The sequence below is a fragment of the Choloepus didactylus genome, chromosome 18, assembly GCF_015220235.1.
Source record: "Choloepus didactylus isolate mChoDid1 chromosome 18, mChoDid1.pri, whole genome shotgun sequence".
Classification (NCBI taxonomy): domain Eukaryota; kingdom Metazoa; phylum Chordata; class Mammalia; order Pilosa; family Megalonychidae; genus Choloepus; species Choloepus didactylus.
In genome coordinates, this window is record NC_051324.1 from 50,139,789 (window position 1) to 50,166,100 (window position 26,312).

A 26,312-nucleotide genomic window follows, 5' to 3' on the forward strand; every position below is an offset into this window, starting at 1 on the left:
ACTTTTATTGAAATATCACCATAAAGAAAATGAGAGAAATGTTACTATTCTAACAAGTTTGTCTTAATTCATAGGAAGAATAGCAGAAAAATAAGAGGGCCCTTCTTCAGAAATGTAGTTTTAATTTGGTATTTTAATTTAGAGCTGCTCCCTTTTATGGGCTGGACTTCAGGAAGGAACTCTTTGTTCATTCTTGATGTTGACTCTGGTGGATTTGTCATCCATTGTGTGAATTCTGGATGAGAGACCTTTGCCCCGAGGATCTACTTCTTCAAGGACTGTTTTAACGATGCTGGTTTTGGATGAATCTAAAATGACACATATGAACTGTTGGAATTTATCAAATTTATAAAGGGGAAATAATTAACTCACTATTTGAAATATATTCAAATAAACATTGAGTGCCAATACAGCTTTTGTTTACCTGTTATCTGATTTCCTCCATAGCCTTTTGATTTAACACAGGAGCTGTGAAAATATAAAGAGCTTGCATTAATTGTTTCTCTATGTGTTTTGTTGAGAAAACTGAAAAAACAGTGACTTAAGATGGGAGTTCAATGAATTCTGAAATACTACCAGAAAGGGACTTATGTACACATGATCTGGATCACAGATACTTTGTACTTAATTTCAAATGATCTTTAATAACCTTAAAGTAAGTTATTTTTCCAATGGAAGGAGGACATACCCATCCTCTCCCTCTATCAGGCGGCAGTAGGCCTCGATCTCCTTCTCCAGGTGGACCTTGATGTCCAGCAGCTGCTCGTACTCGAGTTTCTGGCCCTCGGTCTCGGTTCTGACCTGGTGCAGCTGCTCTTCCAGGGCCCTGATCTGAGCCTGGATCTGTGCGAGCTGCTCACAGTAATTGCCTTTGGTCTCCGTCAAGGAGCACTCCAGGGAGTGTTTCTGTAGGTTAGCAAGACAGTTTAGTAGAAAATGTCAGTGTTGTTTTTATACTAAATCAAGTCACTTAAGAGGTATTTAAGAGAGGTACCCTTACATAATGCAAATTTCCGTATTCATATAAAAGATACCACTTGTTCACTATTAAGTGTTGCATTATTAGATGTCATACTGATTTTCTATTTGACAGTGACACAGGTGGTGGTGAATGTTACTCATATGCCTAGGTGTGTTAGAAAAGGTGAAATTGTTTCCTCATAGGGCACAGTCTAAAGATCCCTCTCACCATTGGAACAGCCTGTGTTTGTAGTGTCTGGCACAATCTGCCACTTTCCCTGGGACTGGAAGTTCTGTTACACTTTTGCTACCTCATTTCTAATTATGTTTTGGCCTTGTCTCATGAGGATCTGTAGGTCTTCTATCAAAAATGTTCCTATATTGAACAGCATAAACTTTCCATACATTGAATTATCCAAAGAAAATAATTACTTTTTTAGGTTTTAAATAGTTTGATTCATTGGCTTGTGAATCCATGGGTTTATATAGATTCATAGAGGGATGCAGGAATAGCCGTCTAGTGTTTTTATATGAATTCATGTCCTAATTTCTTATACATTCAGAGCCCCTTTTGTGGATAAACTCTGGAACCACAGTGGAAAAAGTATAGAATTTGGAGTTAGAAAATTTGGAGGGGAATTCTGATTCCTTAGTATCCATCTGTGGGACTGTGGGCAAGTTACTTAACTTCTTTGAATTTCAGATTCTTCTTTTGGAAATAACGATATGAGTTATAAAGTCTGCCCTGCCCACATGTGGGTGAAAGTGCTGGGCAAATCCTTCATGAAAACTGTTTTTATTATCATTATGCACATTTACCTTTATACTTAACCTTCATGCCTTTAGTTTGCTTCTTGTTTATTGCCACTTAAAAAAGAACTTGTAAATGCTCTTAATTAAGTAACCAAAAGGAATGCTAAATAAAGAATATAGGAATTCAAAAGTAGTTTTGCTCTCCACAGACAATGGTTCTGAGTTTCTGACCTGGGAGAGAAGATTCAGAATAAAAACTATTTTCTGTTTCAAGTACCTCAAAATAATAGCAAAGGCAAAAGAAGATTCTGATGGGCAAAATGCAAAGGTATCTTATTTGAAGCATAGTAATTCATGGATAAAAACTAAAATAAGTAATTTCTTCTGGAAGAAAGGTCTGTAATTTTCCCCCCAAATTTCCAAAGCACATCTGTTTTGTCATTTGTACTCACCATTGCTAAAAGGGACTGAAGTTCAATCTCCAGGGTTTGCAGGGTACGCTTCATCTCAGTAAGTTCTTTCCGCGCTGAGGTGGTGGCGCCGACGTCATGTGAAATCTGCTGCTGCAGCGATGCGCTCTGAAACGTCAAATGTCAAGTCTCTGTTACCGCGCCGGTTGCTTGCATCAGCGCCCGGGGCCGCGCAAGCTCACCGCAGCGTGGGCGCACCTTTTCGTTGAACCAGGTCTCGGCGTTCCTGCGGTTCTGCTCAGCCAGGCCTTCGTACTCAGCTCGCATGTTGTTCAGCAGAACCGTGAGGTCCACCCCGGGGGCCGCGTTCATCTCCACGTTCACGTTGCCTCCCGCTGCGCACTGCAGAGCCTTCATTTCCTGAAAGACATTTGTTTAAAGAAATTAGGATCTGCATATTTTTAAAAGAACCAGATGGACGTGATCCAAATGGTTAGAAACCTTTTGTTTTGAGGAGTATGAATAGAAACGTTTCATACTATCCAAGCCGAACGGAGAATTTGAAAGTTCCTTCAGGAACATTAATTTAAGATGTTACATTTTCCATGTGAATTTAATTTTAAAATTAGGTTGGGGAAGTGAGGGAGGAAGAGCTTCTACCTCCTGGTGGTTCTTCTTGAGGTAAGCCAGCTCCTCACTCAGAGTTCCCAGTTGTGACTCTAGGTCTGTCCTGCACATGGAGAGCTCGTCCAGGACCCTGTGCAAACCGTTGATATCCGCCTGGACGCTCTGGTGAAGGGCCAGTTCATTTTCAAACCTTAGAAGAAGAATGTTTGAAAGTTCCATCATCTGAGTCACATCACTTTTTAGATCATGAAACTCAAACTAAGCTTTCAGGTTAAACTGTTAAGATATACTTAAAACTTTAGGAAGATCCTTCCTAATGCAATAAATATATTTCTTTAAAGAAAAAGAATGGGAATACTCAAAATTCTCTTTCATATGACCTTGATATTTGTTTGTGTTTAGCCCCAAATTTCCCAAATACAGGAGATAGTAGGTTGAAGTCTGCTATTCCACTAGGCTTTCCAATATTCGTTTGGTTGAAACAAACACAAGGAATTAAGCTGACTTTAGAGTTTAAATAAAAGAGGGAAATGCTTGGGTTACATTTTTCCATTTCTTTTTGGCTCTACTTACTTTAGTATGAAGTCATCAGCTGTTAGTCTTGCATTATCATTTTGCAGGGCAACATTGGTATTACTTGTAGTTGCAGAAAGTATCTGACAAAGTGAGAGTCAGTTAACAGTGAGAAAATATTTTTTTAAAATTTTAAATTTCCTTGAAATGAAGTCACCTGTGAAATTATAGTAATAGTTCTGGCATTCTGTCTCCAGTATTAAGATGATTCTTTTGAAAATGGGAAATTTAAGTATGGCTTCTTTTACTCCCCATCCCAACTCATAAAACAAAACAAAACAAAAACTCTTGCTGTGAAAAGCTTATACATATATATCAGGAGACATTGGGCAGTTTTTGATATTTTAATATTATGAAAAACATCAACATGCATACCTAATGCTAGATGATGTTCAAAGATTTGAGTTTAAGTACAAATTGTTTTTAATAGTAATAATGAGCTACCAAAAATTCAGAAGCTGAGGGCAAAGCCCTACTGTCCGTTATAGTTTATACATGTGCTTGTATGTGTGTGGCTAAATGCTCCAGGGGTTTTAACTCCCATGATATTGTGTTTCTTACCTGGTTCTGAAGGTCCTCAATTATTGGTAAGTATTTGCTGTAATCATGATCAAGACCGCGGCAAGAACCAGGCCCAAATTTCTCATACCACCCCTTGATCTTCTGCTCCAGGTCGGCGTTGGCCTCCTCTAGTGCTCGCACATTCTCTAGGTAGGACGCCAGGCGGTCGTTGAGGTTCTGCATAGTCACCTTCTTGTTGCCAGAGAGGAGTCCGTGCTCATTCCCGGTGAAGGCGGCACAGGGAGTATTTCCCCCGCCCAGTCCCCCGCCACAGCCTCCTGCAGATGAGCCCCAGAAGCCTGCGCCGCCACTAGAGAACCTTGCAGAGCCCCCACACGAGCCAAGGCGACAGGATGCAGCTGAAAAGCACAGGGACATGGCGTCAGGACTGGAGCCTGTGTTGCCGGAGTGAAGCTCTGATGGCGAATGTCCAGCTCAAACAGTTTAGGTTGTCTTTTAAATATACTCATTATTAGGGTGTTTCTTGATGACCTTTGCTACATGTAGCACAATGGTGTTGTCAGCCCATCGTGAATTATCCATAATTGGGTGTTTTTTTTTTTTTAATGAATGTCTTGGCCCCACTGTTGTGTCCATTTCTGTAGGTGGGTCCTTACCTTGGGGTCATTTGTTATCTCTGGAATGGGACAGGGTGGAGTATCATCAAGATTATTATAGTGATGCATTTCACATGTAGTATGAGTAATCCTTCCTGTATTCCAGTCTTCAGGAATAGAAAATTCCTATAATGATAAAAAATGTGATAAATGAATTTCTCCTTTTCTTGTTCAAAATCAACAACATTGAATTTGTTCCAGTAAGTGAAGCACCATGGTCATAGTTTTCTATAGGTAAAATGATTGTTCTTCCAGATACGTTAAGAATAATTTCAAAACTATAGGTCCATGGTATCAGAGGAAGGGGGCCAGGTCCTAAATGAAAACTGAGGGATTAAATGGAATGTTCTTTGGAAACAGAAGTTCTTCCCACTGATCCTTATTCCTCCTAAATTATCATTACTGATTTTCTAAGTGCTGTTGCTAACTGGGTTAAGTGGGGGAATTGGTTAACCTCTCTGGGTTTCAATGTTTTCATCTGTAAAAATGAAGGGAATAGACTAGGTGGTCTCTGTGCTCTTTTTCTAGCTCTAAATGTCTCATATTTTTTACATTTCTTCTTTCACTGTCTATTGTTGGAAAATTTTTCTGCATTCACTTCCTCTACTTTTTTCTTTTTTTGATGCATTTTTATTGTGAACTTTATCATATAGACATAACAGTGATAACTTTCAAAGTACTATTTAACAAGTAGAGAGCAAGTTTCAAACAAATGTCATGGGTCACAGTTCCACAACTTCAGCTATTTCCATTATTGTAAAATACAACATACATACAGAAAGGTGTTAACTTTTGATGTACAGCTCAAGAAGCAGTTATAGGCTGGGGGCAAGATGGCGGCATAGAGAGGAGTGGAAGCTAAGCAGTCCCCCTGGAACAACTACAAAAAACCAGAAACAACTAGTAAATAATCCAGAATAACTGCGGGGGGACAAACGAGACCATCCACTCATCATACACCAACCTGAATTGGGAGGAATGCCCGAGAACACAGCATAAAATCTGTAAGTAAAACCTGCGGAACCAGGTCGGGAGACCCCCTCCTCCATAGCCCGAACTGCAAAGCCTCGTGGTGCCACAGAGAAGCTCTCTCCCAGCAAGTGAATACAGCTCAGCTGAGCTCCAACTGGGGTTTTAAGTAGTGAGTGTGAACTGCTCACTACAGGTACGCAGCCCCAAAAAACAGACAGAGGCTTTGGGTGACGACTGACCTGGGAGAGCCGGAGGGTTGCCTTGACTGGGTCTGAAGGGGACTATCTGTTTCTTTTTCGGCTCAGTGGAGAAAGCCCCAGTCATTTTAAGTTTCCAGGGCTGTGACTTGGGGAAGGGCGGAGACAGTACAAGCAGAGAGCAAGACCACTGAAATGCTAATGACCTCCACCTGGGGGGTCTGTCTTCTCTAGGAGGAAAGGGGTGAGGCCCTTTCCATTCAGAACCAGACCCCAGAGCCTGGGGGAACACGGCCATACCTCCTCACACCAGTCAAGAATTATAGGCTAACAGGCGTCACCTGTTGGGCAGAAAAGCACAGTGACCCGAGGCATCAAAGGGTGGAGCAATTTTCTAAGACACACCTGCAGGGAAACCAGATACTAAATATTTCTTCCCTCTGGGACCTGAGCCTGTTCTGGTCTGGGAAAACCTGATTTGGATAACCAAGGAAACCATGCCTAGACAACAGAAAATTACAACCTACACTGAGAAAAACAAAGTTATGGCCCAGTCAAAGGAACAAACGTACACTTCAACCGAGATACAGGAATTTAAACAACTAATGCTAAATCAATTCAAAAAGTTTAGAGACGATATTGCAAAAGAGATAGAGGCTGTAAAGGAAGCACTGGACATGTATACGGCAGAAATCAAAAGTTCAAAAAACCTACTAGTAGAATCTATGGAAATGAAAGGCACAACACAAGAGATGAAAGACACAATGGAAACATACAACAGCAGATCTCAAGAGGCAGAAGAAAACACTCAGGAACTGGAGAACAAAACACCTGAAAGCCTACACGCAAAGGAGCAGATGGAGAAAAGAATGAAAAAATATGAGCAACGTCTCCGGGAACTCAAGGATGAAACAAAGTACAATAATGTACGTGTCATTGGTGTCCCAGAAGGAGAAGAGAAGGGAAAGGGGGCAGAAGCAATAATAGAGGAAATAATTAATGAAAATTTCCCATCTCTTACGGAAAACATAAAATTACGGATCCAAGAAGCGCAGTGTACTCCAAACAGAAGAGATATGAATAGGCCTACGCCAAGACACTTAATAATCAGATTATCAAATGTCAAAGACAAAGAGAGAATCCTGAAAGCAGCAAGAGAAAAGCAATCCATTACATACAAAGGAAGCTTAATAAGACTATGTGTGGATCTCTCAGCAGAAACCATGGAGGCAAGAAGGAAGTGGTGTGATATATTTAAGATACTGAAAGAGAAAAACCACCAACCAAGAATCCTGTATCCAGCAAAGCTGTCCTTCAAATATGAGGGAGAGCTCAAAATATTTTCTGACAAACAGACAATGAGAGACTTTGTGAACAAGACACCTGCCCTACGGGAAATACTAAAGGGAGCACTACAGGGTGATAGAAGACAGGAGTGTGTGGTTTGGAACACAATTTTGGGAGATGGTAGCACAACAATGTAAGTACACTGAACAAAGGTAACTATGAATATGGTTGAGAGAGGAAGATGGGGAGCATGTGAGACACCACAAGAAAGGAGGAAAGATAACGACTGGGACTGTGTAACTTGGTGAAATCTAGAGTATTCAACAATTGTGATAAAATGTACAAATATGTTCTTTTACGAGGGAGAACAAGCAAATGTCAACCTTGCAAGGTGTTAAAAATGTGGAGGCATTGGGGGAGGGATGCAATCAGCATAAACTAGAGACTGTAACTAATAGAATCATTGTATTATGCTTCCTTTAATGTAACAAAGGTGATATACCAAGGTGAATGCAGATAAGAGGGGGAGATAGGAGAAGCATGTTAGACACTTGACATTGGAGGTATTGTCTGATTCTTTATTCTACTTTGATTTAAGGTTATTTTTCCTTTTGCTGCTTCCTAGCTGTCATTTTTTTTTTCCTCTTTCTTTTGCCTCTCTGCCTTCTTTGACTCTCCCTCCTGCCTTGTGGAAGAAATGTAGATGCTCTTATATAGATAATGGTGAAGGTGGTGAACACATAAATGTATGACCATGCAGAAAACCATCGATTATTTACTTGGGATGGAATGTATGGTGAGTGAACAAAACCATATTAAAAAAAAATGGGTTGATGACAAAACCTCGAGGGCAATATACTGAGTGAAATAAGCCAGACACATTAGGACAATTATTGCGAGGTCTCACTGATAGGAACTAATTACAATATGTAAACTCATAGACATGAAATATAAGGTACCAGGATATAGGACGAGGCTTAAGAATGGGGAGTGGTTGCTTAGTATGAGCAGAATGTTCAATTAGGATGAACTTAAATGTTTGGAAATGAACAGGGGTGTTGGTAGCAAGACGTGAGAATAACTAACAGCACCGAATGGTGTGTGAATGAGGTAGAAAGGGGAAGCTCAGAGTCATACATGTCACCAGAAGGAAAGTTGGAGGTCAAAAGATGGAAATGTATAAAACTGAATCCTATGGTGGGCAATGTCCATGATCAACTGTACAAATACTAGAAATCACTTCATGAACCAGAACAAATGTATGACAATACAATTAGAAGTTAATAATAGAGGCGGGGCAAGATGGCAGACTGGTGAGCTGCAAGTTTTAGTTACTCCTCCAGGAAAGTAGGTAGAAAGCCAGGAACTATGTGGACTGGACACCACAGAGCAATCTGTCTTTGGGCATACTTCATACAACACTCATGAAAATGTCGAACTGCTGAGATCAGCAAAATCTGTGAGTTTTTGCGGCCAGGGGACCCGCGCCCCTCCCTGCCAGGCTCAGTCCTGTGGGAGGAGGGGCTGCCAGCTCCAGGAAGGAGAAGGGAGAACTGCAGTGGTAGCCCTTATCGGAAACTCATTCTACTGATCCATACTCCAACCATAGATAGACTGAGACCAGACACCAGAGAATCTGAGAGCTGCCAGCCCAGCAGAGAGGAGACAGGCATAGAAAAAAAAAATAACACGAAAGACTCCAAAATAAAAGCAGAGGATTTTTGGAGTTCTGGTGAACACAGAAAGGGGAAGGGCGGAGCTCAGGCCTTGAGGCTCATATGCAAATCCCGAAGAAAAGCTGATCTCTCTGCCCTGTGGACCTTTCCTTAATGGCCCTGGTTGCTTTGTCTATTAGCATTTCAATAACCCATTAGATCTCTGAGGAGGGCCTTTTTTTTTTTTTTTCTTTAATCCTTTTTTCTTTTTCTAAAACAATTACTCTAAGAAGCCCAATACAGAAAGCTTCAAAGAATTGCAATTTGGGCACGTCAAGTCAAGAGCAGAACTAAGAGAGCTCTGAGACAAAAGGCAATAATCCAGTGGCTGAGAAAATTCACTAAACACCACAACTTCCCAAGAAAAGGGGGGTGTCCGCTCACAGCCACCATCCTGGTGGACAGGAAACACTCCTGCCCATCGCCAGCCCCATAGCCCAGAGCTGCCCCAGACAACCCAGTGTGACGGAAGTGCTTCAAATAACAGGCACACACCACAAAACTGGGCGTGGACATTAGCCTTCCCTGCAACCTCAGCTGATTGTCCCAGAGTTGGGAAGGTGGAGCAGTGTGAATTAACAAAGCCCCATTCAGCCATCATTTGAGCAGACTGGGAGCCTCCCTACACAGCCCAGCAGCCCAGAACTGCCCTGGGGGGACGGCACTCACCTGTGACATAGCACAGTCATCCCTCAACAGAGGACCCGGGGTGCACAGCCTGGAAGAGGGGCCCACTTGCAAGTCTCAGGAGCCATACGCCCATACCAAGGACTTGTGGGTCAGTGGCAGAGACAAACTGTGGCAGGACTGAACTGAAGGATTAGACTATTGCAGCAGCTTTAAAACTCTAGGATCATCAGGGAGATTTGATTGTTAGGGCCACCCCCCCTCCCCGACTGCCCAGAAACACGCCCCACATACAGGGTAGGCAACACCAACTACACACGCAAGCTTGGTACACCAATTGGGCCCCACAAGACTCACTCCCCCACTCACCAAAAAGGCTAAGCAGGGGAGAACTGGCTTGTGGAGAACAGGTGGCTCGTGGACGCCACCTGCTGGTTAGTTAGAGAAAGTGTACTCCACGAAGCTGTAGATCTGATAAATTAGAGATAAGGACTTCAATAGGTCTACAACCCTAAAAGAACCCTATCAAGTTCAGCAAATGCCACGAGGCCAAAAACAACAGAAAATTATAAAGCATATGAAAAAACCAGACGATATGGATAACCCAAGCCCAAGCACCCAAATCAAAAGACCAGAAGAGACACAGCACCTAGAGCAGCTACTCAAAGAACTAAAGATGAACAATGAGACCATAGTACGGGATATAAAGGAAATCAAGAAGACTCTAGAAGAGCATAAAGAAGACATTGCAAGACTAAATAAAAAAATGGATGATCTTATGGAAATTAAAGAAACTGTTGACCAAATTAAAAAGATTCTGGACACTCATAGTACAAGACTAGAGGAAGTTGAACAACGAATCAGTGACCTGGAAGATGACAGAATGGAAAATGAAAGCATAAAAGAAAGAATGGGGAAAAAAATTGAAAAAATCGAAATGGACCTCAGGGATATGATAGATTATATGAAACGACCAAATATAAGACTCATTGGTGTCCCAGAAGGGGAAGAAAAGGGTAAAGGTCTAGGAAGAGTATTCAAAGAAATTGTTGGGGAAAACTTCCCAAATCTTGTAAACAACATAAATACACAAATCATAAATGCTCAGCGAACTCCAAATAGAATAAATCCAAATAAACCCACTCCGAGACATATACTGATCACACTGTCAAACACAGAAGAGAAGGAGCAAGTTCTGAAAGCAGCAAGAGAAAAGCAATTCACCACATACAAAGGAAACAGCATAAGACTAAGTAGTGACTACTCAGCAGCCACCATGGAGGCAAGAAGGCAGTGGCACGATATATTTAAAATTCTGAGTGAGAAAAATTTCCAGCCAAGAATACTTTATCCAGCAAAGCTCTCCTTCAAATTTGAGGGAGAGCTTAAATTTTTCACAGACAAAGAAATGCTGAGAGAATTTGCTAACAAGAGACCTGCCCTACTGGAGATACTAAAGGGAGCCCTACAGACAGAGAAACAAAGACAGGACAGAGAGACTTGGAGAAAGGTTCAGTACTAAAGAGATTCGGTATGGGTACAATAAAGGATATTAATAGAGAGAGGGAAAAATATGGCAAACATAAACCAAAGGATAAGATGGCCGATTCAAGAAGTGCCTTCACGGTTTTAACGTTGAATGTAAATGGATTAAACTCCCCAATTAAAAGATATAGATTCGCAGAATGGATCAAAAAAAATGAACCATCAATATGTTGCATACAAGAGACTCATCTTAGACACAGGGACACAAAGAAACTGAAAGTGAAAGGATGGAAAAAAATATTTCATGCAAGCTACAGCCAAAAGAAAGCAGGTGTAGCAATATTAATCTCAGATAAAATAGATTTCAAATGCAGGGATGTTTTGAGAGACAAAGAAGGCCACTACATACTAATAAAAGGGGCAAGTCAGCAAGAAGAAATAACAATCGTAAATGTCTATGCACCCAATCAAGGTGCCACAAAATACATGAGAGAAACACTGGCAAAACTAAAGGAAGCAATTGATGTTTCCACAATAATTGTGGGAGACTTCAACACATCACTCTCTCCTATAGATAGATCAACCAGACAGAAGGCCAATAAGGAAACTGAAAACCTAAACAATCTGATAAATGAATTAGATTTAACAGACATATACAGGACATTACATCCCAAATCACCAGGATACACATACTTTTCTAGTGCTCACGGAACTTTCTCCAGAATAGATCATATGCTGGGACATAAAACAAGCCTCAATAAATTTAAAAAGATTGAAATTATTCAAACCACATTCTCTGACCACAATGGAATACAATTAGAAGTCAATAACCATCAGAGACTTAGAAAATTCACAAATACCTGGAGGTTAAACAACACACTCCTAAACAATCAGTGGGTTAAAGAAGAAATAGCAAGAGAAATTGCTAAATATATAGAGATGAATGAAAATGAGAACACAACATACCAGAACCTATGGGATGCAGCAAAAGCAGTGCTAAGGGGGAAATTTATAGCACTAAATGCATATATTAAAAAGGAAGAAAGAGCCAAAATCAAAGAACTAATGGATCAACTGAAGAAGCTAGAAAATGAACAGCAAACCAATCCTAAACCAAGTAGAAGAAAAGAAATAACAAGGATTAAAGCAGAAATAAATGACATAGAGAACAAGAAAACAATAGAGAGGATAAATATCACCAAAAGTTGGTTCTTTGAGAAGATCAACAAGATTGACAAGCCCCTAGCTAGACTGACAAAATCAAAAAGAGAGAAGACCCATATAAACAAAATAATGAATGAAAAAGGTGACATAACTGCAGATCCTGAAGAAATTAACAAAATTAGAAGAGGATATTATGAACAACTGTATGGCAACAAACTGGATAATGTAGAAGAAATGGACAATTTCCTGGAAACATATGAACAACCTAGACTGACCAGAGAAGAAATAAAAGACCTCAACCAACCCATCACAAGCAAAGAGATCCATTCAGTCATCAAAAATCTTCCCACAAATAAATGCCCAGGGCCAGATGGCTTCACAGGGGAATTCTACCAAACTTTCCAGAAAGAACTGACACCAATCTTACTCAAACTCTTTCAAAACATTGAAAAAAATGGAACACTACCTAACTCATTTTATGAAGCTAACATCAATCTAATACCAAAACCAGGCAAAGATGCTACAAAAAAGGAAAACTACCGGCCAATCTCCCTAATGAATATAGATGCAAAAATCCTCAACAAAATACTTGCAAATCGAATCCAAAGACACATTAAAAAAATCATACACCATGACCAAGTGGGGTTCATTCCAGGCATGCAAGGATGGTTCAACATAAGGAAAACAATCAATGTATTACAACACAATAAAAACTCGAAAGGGAAAAATCAATTGATCATCTCAATAGATGCTGAAAAAGCATTTGACAAAATCCAACATCCCTTTTTGATAAAAACACTTCAAAAGGTAGGAATTGAAGGAAACTTCCTCAACATGATAAAGAGCATTTATGAAAAACCCACAGCCAGCATAGTACTCAATGGTGAGAGACTGAAAGCCTTCCCTCTAAGATCAGGAACAAGACAAGGATGCCCGCTGTCACCACTGTTATTCAACATTGTGCTGGAAGTGCTAGCCAGGGCAATCCGGGAAGACAAAGAAATAAAAGGCATCCAAATTGGAAAAGAAGAAGTAAAACTCTCATTGTTTGCAGATGATATGATCTTATATCTAGAAAACCCTGAGAAATCGACGATACAGCTACTAGAGCTAATAAACAAATTTAGCAAAGTAGCGGGATACAAGGTTAATGCACATAAGTCAGTAATGTTTCTATATGCTAGAAATGAACAAACTGAAGAGACACTCAAGAAAAAGATACCATTTTCAATAGCAACGAAAAAAATCAAGTACCGAGGAATAAACTTAACCAAAGATGTAACCTGTACAAAGAAAACTACATAACTCTACTAAAAGAAATAGAAGGGGACCTTAAAAGATGGAAAAATATTCCATGTTCATGGATAGGAAGGCTAAATGTCATTAAGATGTCAATTCTACCCAAACTCATCTACAGATTCAATGCAATCCCAATCAAAATTCCAACAACCTACTTTGCAGATTTGGAAAAGCTAGTTATCAAATTTATTTGGAAAGGGAAGATGCCTCGAATTGCTAAAGACACTCTAAAAAAGAAAAACGAAGTGGGAGGACTTACACTCCCTGACTTTGAAGCTTATTATAAAGCCACAGTTGCCAAAACAGCATGGTACTGGCACAAAGATAGACATATAGATCAATGGAATCGAATTGAGAATTCAGAGATAGACCCTCAGATCTATGGCCGACTGATCTTTGATAAGGCCCCCAAAGTCACCGAACTGAGCCATAATGGTCTTTTCAACAAATGGGGCTGGGAGAGTTGGATATCCATATCCAAAAGAATGAAAGAGGACCCCTACCTCACCCCCTACACAAAAATTAACTCAAAATGGACCAAAGATCTCAATATAAAAGAAAGTACCATAAAACTCCTAGAAGATAATGTAGGAAAACATCTTCAAGACCTTGTATTAGGCGGCCACTTCCTAGACTTTACACCCAAAGCACAAGCAACAAAAGAGAAAATAGATAAATGGGAACTCCTCAAGCTTAGAAGTTTCTGCACCTCAAAGGAATTTCTCAAAAAGGTAAAGAGGCAGCCAACTCAATGGGAAAAAATTTTTGGAAACCATGTATCTGACAAAAGACTGATATCTTGCATATACAAAGAAATCCTACAACTCAATGACAATAGTACAGACAGCCCAATTATAAAATGGGCAAAAGATATGAAAAGACAGTTCTCTGAAGAGGAAATACAAATGGCCAAGAAACACATGAAAAAATGTTCAGCTTCACTAGCTATTAGAGAGATGCAAATTAAGACCACAATGAGATACCATCTAACACCGGTTAGAATGGCTGCCATTAAACAAACAGGAAACTACAAATGCTGGAGGGGATGTGGAGAAATTGGAACTCTTATTCATTGTTGGTGGGACTGTATAATGGTTCAGCCACTCTGGAAGTCAGTCTGGCCGTTCCTTAGAAAACTAGATATAGAGCTACCATTCGATCCAGCGATTGCACTTCTCGGTATATACCCGGAAGATCGGAAAGCAGTGACACGAACAGATATCTGCACGCCAACGTTCATAGCAGCATTATTCACAATTGCCAAGAGATGGAAACAACCCAAATGTCCTTCAACAGATGAGTGGATAAATAAAATGTGGTATATACACACGATGGAATACTACACGGCAGTAAGAAGGAACGATCTCGTGAAACATATGACAACATGGATGAACCTTGAAGACATAATGCTGAGCGAAATAAGCCAGGCACAAAAAGAGAAATATTATATGCTACCACTAATGTGAACTTTGAAAAATGTAAAACAAATGGTTTATAATGTAGAATGTAGGGGAACTAGCAGTAGAGAGCAATTAAGGAAGGGGGAACAATAATCCAAGAAGAACAGATAAGCTATTTAACGTTCTGGGGATGCCCAGAAATGACTATGGTCTGTTAATTTCTGATGGATATAGTAGGAACAAGTTCACAGAAATGTTGCTATATTATGTAACTTTCTTGGGGTAAAGTAGGAACATGTTGGAAGTTAAGCAGTTATCTTAGGTTAGTTGTCTTTTTCTTACTCCCTTGTTATGGTCTCTTTGAAATGTTCTTTTATTGTATGTTTGTTTTCTTTTTAACTTTTTTTCATACAGTTGATTTAAAAAAGAAGGGAAAGTTAAAAAAAAAAAAAAAAAGAAAAACAAGGAAAAAAAAAAAAGATGTAGTACCCCCTTGAGGAGCCTGTGGAGAATGCAGGGGTATTCGCCTACCCCACCTCCATGGTTGCTAAGATGACCACAGACATAGGGGACTGGTGGTTTGATTGGTTGAGCCCTCTACCATAAGTTTTGCCCTTGGGAAGACGGTTGCTGCAAAGGAGAGGCTAGGCCTCCCTATATTTGTGCCTAAGAGTCTCCTCCTGAATGCCTCTTTGTTGCTCAGATGTGGCCCTCTCTCTCTGGCTAAGCCAACTTGAAAGGTGAAATCACTGCCCTCCCCCCTACGTGGGATCAGACATCCAGGGGAGTGAATCTCCCTGGCAACGTGGAATATGACTCCCGGGGAGGAATGTAGACCCGGCATCGTGGGACGGAGAACATCTTCTTGACCAAAAGGGGGATGTGAAAGGAAATGAAATAAGCTTCAGTGGCAGAGAGATTCCAAAACGAGCCGAGAGATCACTCTGGTGGGCACTCGTACGCACACTTTAGACAACCCTTTTTAGGTTCTAAAGAATTGGGGTAGCTGGTGGTGGATACCTGAAACTATCAAACTACAACCCAGAACCCATGAATCTCGAAGACAGTTGTATAAAAATGTAGCTTATGAGGGGTGACAATGGGATTGGGAAAGCCATAAGGACCACACTCCACTTTGTCTAGTTTATGGATGGATGTGTAGAAAAATAGGGGAAGGAAACAAACAGACAAAGGTACCCAGTGTTCTTTTTTACTTCAATTGCTCTTTTTCACTCTAATTATTATTCTTGTTATTTTTGTGTGTGTGCTAATGAAGGTTTCAGGGATTGATTTAGGTGATGAATGTACAACTATGTAATGGTACTGTAAACAATCGAAAGTACAATTTGTTTTGTATGACTGCGTGGTATGTGAATATATCTCAATAAAATGATGATAAAAAAAAAGAAGTTAATAATAGAGGTGCATATAGGAAAGAACTATATACCCATTACAAACTATATACTACAGTTAGTAGTATTTCAACATTTTTTCATAAACAGTAACAAACGTACTATATCAATACTAGGAGTCAACAATTGAGGGGGGTTGGTTAGGGATAGGGGAGGATTAGAGTTTCCTTTTCTTTTTTCATCTTTCACTTTATTTCTTGTCTGGAGTAATGAAAAGTTTCTAAAAATTGAACAAAAATTAAGTGTGATGGATGCACAGCTGTATGAGGGTACCCAGGGGCAAATGATTGTATACTTTGGATCTTTGGATAATTGTATGGTATCTGAACAATCTCAATAAAAATGAAAAAAAGAAAAAAAGCAGTTATAGGAGAGGAGCTAAGATGGCGGCATAGAGAGGAGTGGAAGACTTAGTCCCCCCGTAACAATTCATAAATGACCAAAAAACTAGTAAATAACCTGGAATAACTGCGGGGAGACAAACGTGACTGTCCACTCATCATCCACCAACCTGAATTGGGAGGAATGCCCGAGATCGCAGCATGAAATCTGTAAGTAAAACTGCGGACCCGTGCTGAGAGCCGAGAGCTGAGAGACCCTCCCTCACGGAAGCCTCGCGGTGCTAGAGAGCAGCACTCTCTCAGCCCAGCTCCAACTGGGGTTTTAATGTTAACTGCTCAATACAGACAGTGAATCCTCAACAAGCAAACAGAGGCTTTTGGTGACAATTGACCTTGGGAGAGTCAGGGGACATATCTGTCTCAAGATGGGGAACACAGATGATCAGGTGTTATCTCTGGCTGACCAGGTGAATCTGGGAGCTTTCCGTCCCTGTCTCTGTCTGTGGAGAAAGCCTCAGCTGTTTTCAGCCCGCAGTGCTTTGTGGTAAAGAAAGCCTCAGCCATTTTAAAATTGCAGCACTTTGACCAGCAGAGTCAGAGAAACAAAGAACTTATTGACATGCAGATGACCTATCTGGGGGGGGGGGCTACCCTAGCAGAAAGGGAGGGGCCCAGCTCCACTGCCTGCCTTACCGAAACCAGACCCCAACGCCTGGGGGAGGAGAGCCACAGGCCACACCCTCTTATACCAGCCTGTGACAGGCTGACAGGTGCACCTGCCAGGCAGAAAAGCACAGGGTGTGTAAATCCTCTAAGAAAAACCATCAGGGAAACTGGATACTGAATATTTCCTCCTTCTATGACCTGAGCCTGTTCTCATCTGGGAAAACCTGATTGGGGTAGTCTAGGAGGTCAGATGCCTAGACAACAGAAAACTACAACCTATACTAAGAAAAACAAAGTTATGGCCCAGTCAAAGGAACAAACGTACACTTCAACTGAGTTACAGGAATTTAAACAACTAATGCTAAATTAATTCAAAAAGTTTAGAGAAGATTTCGCAAAAGAGATAAAGGATATAAGGAAAACACTGGGCATACATAAGGCAGAAATCGAAAGTTCAAAAAAACAACTAGCAGAAATCTATGGAAATGAAAGGCACAACACAAGAGATGAAAGACACAATGGAAACATACAACAGCAGATCTCAAGAGGCAGAAGAAAACACTCAGGAACTGGAGAACAAAACACCTGAAAGCCTACACGCAAAGGAGCAGATGGAGAAAAGAATGAAAAAATATGAGCAATGTCTCCAGGAACTTAAGGATGAAACAAAGTACAAGAATGTATGTATCATTGGTGTCCCAGAAGGAGAAGAGAAGGGAAAAGGGGCAGAAGCAATAATAGAGGAAATAATCAATGAAAATTTCCCATCTCTTATGAAAAACATAGAATTACAGATCCAAGAAGCGCAGCGTACTCCAAACAGAATAGATCTGAATAGGCCTATGCCAAGGCAATTAATAATCAGATTATCAAGCGTCAAAGACAAAGAGAGAATCCTGAAAGCAGCAAGGGAAAAGCAATCTGTTACATAAAAAGGAAGCTTAATAAGACTATGTGTGGCTCTCTCAGCAGAAACCATGGAGACATGAAAGAAGTGGTGTGATACATTTAAGATACTGAAAGAGAAAAACTGCCAACCAAGAATCCTATATCCAGCAAAGCTGTCCTTCAAATATGAGGGAGAGCTCAAAATACTTTCTGACAAACAGACAATGAGAGACTTTGTGAACAAGACACCCGTCCTACAGGAAATACTAAAGGGGGCACTACAGAGTGATAGGAGAAGACAGGAGTGCATGGTTTGGAACACAGTTTTGGGAGATGGTAGCACAGCAATGTAAGTACACTGGACAAAGATAACTATGAATACGATTGAGAGAGGAAGGTTGGGAGCATGTGAGACACCAAAAGACAGGAGGAAAGATAAAGACCGGGACTGTGTAACTAGGTGAAATCTAGAGTGTTCAACAATTGTGATAAAATCTACAAATATGTTCTTTCACGGGGGAGAACAAGCAAATATCAACCTTGCAAGATGTTAAAAATGGGGAGGCATTGGGGGAGGGATGCCATCAATGTAAACTAGAGACTGTAATTAACAGAATCATTGTATTAAGCTCCCTTTAATGTAACAAAGGCGATATACCAAGGTAAATGCAGATAAGAGTGGGAGATAGGGGAGGCGTGTTAGACACTTGACATTGGTGTTGTTGTCTAACTCTTTACTATACTTTGATTTAAGGTTATCTTTCCTTTTGCTGCTTCCTATCCGTCATATTTTTTCGTCTTTCTTTTTTCTTTTCCTTTTGCCTCTCTACCTTTTTTGACTCTCCCTCCTGCCTTGTGGAAGAAATGTAGATGCCCTTATATAGATAGTGGTGAAGGTGGTGAACACATAAATATGTGACCATACAGAGAACCATCGATTGTTTACTTAGGATGGAATGTATGGCATGTGAACAAAACCATCTTAAAAAAAAAATGGGTTGATGACGAAACTTCGAGGGCAATATACTGAATGAAATAAGCCAGACACATAAGGACAAATATTGCAGGTTCTCACTGATAGGAACTAATTATAATATGTAAAGTCATAGACATGAAATATAAGGTACCAAGACATAGGATGAGGCTAAAGAATGGGGAGTGGTTGCTTAGTATGAGCAGAATGTTCAACTAGGATGAACTTAAATGTTTGGAAATGAACAGAGGTGTGGGTAGCAAGATGTGAGAATAACTAACAGCGCCGAATGGTGTGTGAATGAGGTGGAAAGGGGAAGCTCAGAGTCATATATGTCACCAGAAGGAAAGCTGGAGGTCAAAAGATGGGAATGTATAAAACTGAATCGTATGGTGGGCAATGTCCATGATTAACTGTACAAATATTAGGGATCTCTTCCATGAACCAGAACAAATGTATGACAATACAACTAGAAGTTAATAATACAGAGGCATATAGTGAAAAATATATATCTATTGCAAACTATGTACTACAGTTAGTAGTATTTCAACGTTCTTTCAGAAACAGTAACAAATGTACTATACCAACACTGCGAGTAAACAGTTAAGGGGGGTTGATTAGGGATATGGGAGGATTCAAGTTTCCTTTTCTTTCTTTTTTTGTCTTTTGTTTTATTTCTTGTCTAGAGTAATGAAAAGTTTCTAAAAATTGAACAAAAATTAATTGTGGTGATGGATGCACAGCTGTATGAGGGTACTGGGGGCAACTGATTGTACACTTTGGATAATTGTACGGTATGTGAGCAATCTCAATAAAAATTAAAAAAAAAGCAGTTATATAGTGATTTCAAAAATTGTTATGGTTACAGTTCTACAGTTTCAGTTCTTTTCTTATTATGCAATACAGGGTGTTTACAGAAAGGTGAAGACTTTCAAAGCAGAATTCAATGAGTAGCTAAAGAGCAAATTTCAAAGGATGTTATAGGTTACAGTTCCACTGTGTCATTTACCTCCTTCTAGCTGTCCCAATACCCCACCATCTAAAACATATATATATCGATATAAAATTTCAGTATTCATAGACCTTTGTTAAATCTTGTTCGATGCTACCCCTTCCTCTCTCTTAACCTCTTTTTCCATCTTCGGGGTGTCTAGGCAGTGAGCACCCTAACTTGTTCATATTGAAAGGAGGTGTAAACAATATGGGAAAGGGGGTTGCATCTGATTGTTGTTCTTAAAGAGGCTGTTGCCTCTGGGTTTTAGGACTTGTCTGGCATAGGAACACTGGTGCATTTAAGTTTCTGAAAGATAAAACATAACGAGTAAATCTTTCATAGAATCTAATGTAGGGACCTAGGTATTTGGGAACTACTTTTAGAAAGGACATGGCATACTGTGGCCATTTGGAATGTCTAGCTACTTCCTCCACTTTTCATACCCTTCTCACACCTGAGTTTTGGTCCCACCACGTTACTGAAATTAATGTATTGAAATTCACTAATCACCCCACATCTCCAATCCAATCATCTTTTCTCATATTTATTGTCCTACAATTTCTTGGTCACATTTGCTACTAACCACCCAAGTTCTCTTTTTTCTCAGTTGATCTTCTTCACTCTTCCATGCATAGCTCCTGGGTGTGTGTGCTCTAAACTTTGTCATTCCTTAACAGTTTTATGCTTGACACTCATTTTTTTATATTCTCCCTTGGTGATCTTCATCCCTTCTTGTGGCTTTGGCTCTATGAATGATTTCTAAATTATACATCTTTAGCACCTCTTCTTCTTTCTAGACCTATATCTTACTATGCCCACCAGACATTTCTACCTGGATGTTCTGTCATGACTTTCAACTCAACACACAATTACCTTGTTGTCAAAACTCGATCTTTTTCAACATGTGAGACACTGCCCTGGGAGTAGGAGGGCTGCAAGCCAACCTAGGTGCTTTCAGACAGACACTAAGCGAACAAGCAAAAAAAAAAAAATGCTTTACAGCTGTGGTAAGTGCTGTGAACCCAGCCTACGCATGGTCTATCTACGTGCGCACACATCCCCGCACATGCGCGCGCGCACACACACACACTCACACACATCACACAGAGTCTAGGAGAGGCAGCACGGTGGTGGGTGAGGTGCACACTCTGGGGCAGGCTGCCGGCCTGGGCTGGAATCCTGGTATTCTCGCTGTAACCCTAGGCCAGCAGCTCAACTTCCCTGCGTCTCAGTTTCCTTATCTATAAAATAGGAATAATGCCGTTACCTACTGCATAGGTTGTTTTGATGGGAAAATAAGTTAATATTTGTAAAATCCTTAACAATGTTAATTATTATTATACAACATATAAAAATTTCACAAAATAAACCTCAGCCTTACTACATGCAAAAAACAAACAAACAAAACAAACCTTGATCTTTTTTCTGTTTTTTTCACTAGTTGTTGGTAGGATTACCCTGAGTAGGCTTAGAATTACTAAGAAATCTTTAGTTCTGCCGTTTTCCACCAATCTGCATCAAATAAGTCCTGAGGTCTCATTGAATTAGTGCTGCAGTGGCTCTTGAAGCCTTCTTCTCCTACTGTAGTATTTGATAATGGCAAATACTCAAGTCCTTACTCTTATACATCTTGCAATCCAAGAAACCGCAATGCAAGAAATTAATTTAAAACGTTTTCAAGTTGGTATGGCTCTATAATACCCAAGAGAAATCAAACCAAACCATCTCAGTCCCAACCCTGCAGGATTCCCAAAGTTAAATTTCAACCAAATATATGCTAAAAATAAAATAAACGTGAGGAAGCAAACCATGTGAGAAAGAGTCAACACTAACTACATACTGCAGAGTTGGAAATGAAAGGCTGAAGATAACGAAATTAGAAGAACAAGTGTGCAAAAGAAGTGTGATTTTTATGATTAGAGAAATGAAAGAGAGGACTGAAAGTGTTACAAAGGAACACGTGACTATCACAATGATCAGATAAATTTAAAAAAAAAGAAATGAAGAACTCAGTGACGTTAAAAAAGCTATGTGGAATGACGCCTCATTCTAGAAGTTAAGGAACACTGTCGTTAAAATAAGCAAAAGAAAAGGATTGAGGTAAAAATCCACAAAATGTTAATATGCACAAAATAAGAAAATGAGGAGCTGAAAAATATCCCCCTATAGACACTGAAGGCATGCCAGAAAGACATGCTCACCAAACAGATGTATACTGTAACCTACTATGTCAAAATGACATAAATGTGTTTAAAATGATAGAAGACATAAAGCAACATAAACCAGAATTAAAAATGTGTGATGGAACTTGAGAAAGGATTAGAAATAAAAGAAACAAATCATTACATTGAGTAGGAGTCTATCACAGGAAATGAGAAGTTTTGGGAAATCAGACCCCAGAGAAAAGATCTTTTGGATAAATAAAATATTAGAAAATACATTTCTATAGCATACATAATAGCATATCATATCCTGAGGGTGTTAATTATAAGGAGAGAGGAGGAATGAGGATATATGGAGCAGATACAAACATCATATGACCTCTCAAAATCATACTATCATATGATCCTCTCAAAAGTACTAAAGGTAATTTTATTAATGATGTTGGAATGACAAGGACTTTTCTTGACAGATATAAAACCCAGCAACTGATAGCAATTTTCATAAATATGGAAACAACCTAAATTCCTGTATGATGATAACAGATCAAAAGAAAAATAGGAACATCCAAATATTTGCAATGCCATATCACAAGTGATAATTTTCTTTCCTTACAAACAGCTCCCACAAATCTTGGGTGCTTGTTAAAAGAAGGAAAAGCAATTTGTGGTTTCCACTTTTAACAGTCACCCAGGCCCAGTTGCTGAATTCCTTCTCATTCAGCTGGAGATGGATTCCTAAGAATTACCTTCAGCGTATAAACCCATTAGAGCGAACAATACAAAGCAGCTTGAACCTTCAAAGATCGGGAGGAACAAGTAATAACTAGCAGAACTCCTAAATTACTCCGAGGAATCCTAGAATTCTGTGGAACTCAGAAGGAAAATCACGGCCCATGGTGAGTCCTCACACACCTAGGAAAGAAAGATTTAAGGTCTTGAGACCTGAAGACTGGGATGCTTCTTTTCCTTCTGAAATCAACAGAACTTAAAGGGAACTCACCCATAATTTATTTTTGCATCCATTCCTTTGGCAACTCTGGCTTATTTCTTCAGCAAGAAAGGGTGAATTAGAGTTTTTTTTTGTTTTCCTTTTTAATATTTTCCCATCGACAGCACCTTTATCACCAAGTACAGCGTGTACTCCCTGTACTGTAACACGCCTTGCTGTGGAAAGCAGATCATGTGAGGACTGTGTTTTTCAAAGTCAGTTGTTGTGAGCACACCTGGTAAGCAGGGCTGACTTCAGTGGTGTGAAACCTGTGCAGATGACTCATGCTCAGAAGGGCCCCACACTCAGTTTAATGCTTCGCTGTTTCTGTCTTGAAGTTTTTAGTAATTTTCCTTTCGAACTTGTGTTTCGTAAGTGGAGTCTGACCGGGCTGTGGAGCAGATGCATGAGCAGTGGAGGTTAGGTGGGATGTGTGTCTGCAGGTGTTCTTTGCCGGCTCAGTCATATATAGCATTTGTAATGCCCCGTGAGCACAGAATTCCAGTGGACCCATGACGTGCAGGAGTTCATTGAGACTCAAAGCAAGTATGTTAGCGTCTAGGACTGAATAAGGAGGGTCAATGACAACCTTGAAAAGGCCAGACTTAAAACAGAACTTGCTTCAAATGCCGAAAGAAGGCAGTGGTGTTCCAAGAAACAAGAATGACCAAGAAACCCTATCGTTTACTTTCCTCTTTGTGTTACTTCCCCCTTATACTGAGAATAATAATATAGAAGGATAGGGAATGATAGGGCAAACCCATATTTCCTTTTCTTTTCAGTCTTCCCTCACTCATCAGTAAGCCAAAGGTAGAGTATTGGTAGAATATGTGCATAATAAGAAATCATATAAGAACAGAGGAGTTTGTTTTGTGCCACACTTCCACTGTTTTGGTAAGAACAAAATATATTTGCATGTAGGAGCTACGAAATATGAATTGTATAATTTTGGTGATTCTGCATACAAGCCAAATGTTCTTATATTTGCACTTAAAAGTGGCATTGCATAATATAAAAATGAACAGTAAAATTCATGCCAGTAACTTAACATTTTAATTTTTCCCTTCTTACAACAACATTAAATAGCAAATAAAAAAACTATGACAAGTTGGGAGTTTGTGGAAAAAGGAAAAAGCTTTCTATTTTAGTATCTTTAGTAATAATTTTTTCTTCATTTTTGAACAAGGGACCACACATTTTCATTTTGCACTAGGCCCTGAAAATCATGTAGCTGGCCTTGTACATTGTGTATTTGGGCAGTTATTCCCCCATGAATTTATAGTATTTACTTCATTTGATGACTTTTGGCTCAATCTTTTTTTTTTTTTTTTTTTTTTTTTTTTTTTTTTTTTTTTTTTTTTTTTATTAAATCATCATTTTATTGAGATATATTCACATACCACGCAGTCATACAAAACAAATTGTACTTTCGATTGTTTACAGTACCATTACATAGTTGTACATTCATCACCTAAATCAATCCCTGACACCTTCATTAGCACACACACAAAAATAACAAGAATAATAATTAGAGTGAAAAAGAGCAATTGAAGTAAAAAAGAACACTGGGTACCTTTGTCTGTCTGTTTCCCTCCCCTACTTTTCTACACATCCATCCATAAACTAGACAAAGTGGTGTTTGGTCCTTATGGCTTTCCCAATCCCATTGTCACCCCTCATAAGCTACATTTTTATACAACTGTCTTCGAGATTCATGGGTTCTGGGTTGTAGTTTGATAGTTTCAGGTATCCACCACCAGCTACCCCAATTCTTTAGAACCTAAAAAGGGTTGTCTAAAGTGTGCATAAGAGTGCCCACCAGAGTGACCTCTCGGCTCCTTTTGGAATCTCTCTGCCACTGAAGCTTATTTCATTTCCTTTCACATCCCCCTTTTGGTCAAGAAGATGTTCTCCGTCCCACGGTGCCAGGTCTACATTCCTCCCTGGGAGTCATATTCCACGTTGCCAGGGAGATTCACTCCCCTGGGTGTCTGATCCCACGTAGCGGGGAGGGCAGTGATTTCACCTTTCAAGTTGGCTTAGCCAGAGAGAGAGGGCCACATCTGAGCAACAAAGAGGCATTCAGGAGGAGACTCTTAGGCACAAATACAGGGAGGCCTATTGGCTCAATCTTTTAATTACCTATTATTCACTGCTTCTATGAACTCCCACATGACTGTTGGGTTGTTGGCTAGAATTCCTTATCTCACTGGAGCTTTTCATTGGATTTGGGCCATGCAGTGGAGAAATAAAAGTGGCTTGATGCTCGCTGGACTGGCGAAGGAAGACAAGATTGGTTGGCACTGGGGCTGGGGCGGTGGACGGTCGAGGGGCCTGGTGAGTCTTCATTTCAAGACAGGGCAGGATTTTCCCTTCCACGTTTCGAGGCCAGTGTGGGGGACTGCAGTGGGAGGGGAGCTGGCTTGACCGAAACCTGGATATGGTTTTAAGGGCTGTAGGGTTGAGAAAGGGTGACAGGAAGTGACCTTGGGGCTGACCGGAAGCGAGGCCTGGTGTGGAAAGGGAGAGAGAGTCCCAGTAGGGATGGGGCTTCCAGCAGAAGGGGATGGAGGAAAAGGTGTGAAAGCGGTGAGGGAGCGCCTGGCGGCTTGCAAGTCTGCTGCTGCTGGTCTGTCTGTGGAAAGCAGCTAGCGACCACCATGAGCTCATGAGGGCCCCAAAGAGTGGGAGGGTAGGAAGCCAGGGCTGCCTCTGGGCATTCTGGAATAGCTGAGCAAAAGGGACCTTGCGCTCCAGAGAGCTGGGTGGGAAGGTTTTTGGAAACCAGGGCAGTTAAATCTGGGCGGGAAGGTGTTAGATCCCAGAAGAAGAAACTAACATGTAGAAGGAGTTTCTAACTCAGGGCCCCCGCAGCTTATCTCACAGAAAACAGGTGCCCCATAAACTAAAGAATAAAGGCTGCTCAAAGCTGTTCAAGGCTGTCCCAGTGGCCCCTCAAAGGCGGGTAAGGCAAGGACAGACATGCCCATAAAATAAACAACCAAAAATGCCTGCTCTCCCCAGTTAGATAATACAGCTGCTTTCCTAAAAAGAATATTGTCTCAGAATTCTACCAACCAATCACCCCAAAACTAGATAGGCACTCACCCAATCGAGGCACAGAACATCACAACAGACACCCTACCCAACGTGGGTTCCTTTTTTCGTTTAAGAATGCTGCTCTCAGATAGAGAGCGGGAGCCATTATCTTTTTCTTCTTTTCTGCTGGCTCCCACCTGCT

The 26,312-nt window shown here is 40.3% G+C and overlaps 1 protein-coding gene across 1 annotated transcript; it reads right to left on the bottom strand.

The window, feature by feature from the left end:
* On the bottom strand, positions 1-4,422 carry LOC119513494 (keratin, type I cytoskeletal 27-like). Its single transcript, XM_037808745.1, has 8 exons — positions 3,885-4,422; positions 3,324-3,406; positions 2,784-2,940; positions 2,382-2,543; positions 2,166-2,291; positions 689-906; positions 425-468; positions 1-308 (listed from the first exon to the last, which is right to left on the bottom strand). Exons 1-8 carry the CDS (start codon positions 4,260-4,262, stop codon positions 169-171), a joined length of 1,308 nt encoding a protein of 435 aa, XP_037664673.1. The 5' UTR covers positions 4,263-4,422; the 3' UTR covers positions 1-168.
* Positions 4,423-26,312: the final 21,890 nt, after the last annotated feature.

Bases quoted from the DNA above. Each gene is read 5' to 3' on its own strand.
- LOC119513494 (XM_037808745.1), bottom strand. From the start codon at position 4,262: ATGTCCCTGTGCTTTTCAGCTGCATCCTGTCGCCTTGGCTCGTGTGGG. The intron at 2,941-3,323 runs GTAAGTAGAGCC...TCTTCTTCTAAG, and splicing joins GCTGATGACTTCATACTAAA to GTTTGAAAATGAACTGGCCC. The intron at 2,292-2,381 runs GTGCGCCCACGC...TTGACGTTTCAG, and splicing joins AGACCTGGTTCAACGAAAAG to AGCGCATCGCTGCAGCAGCA.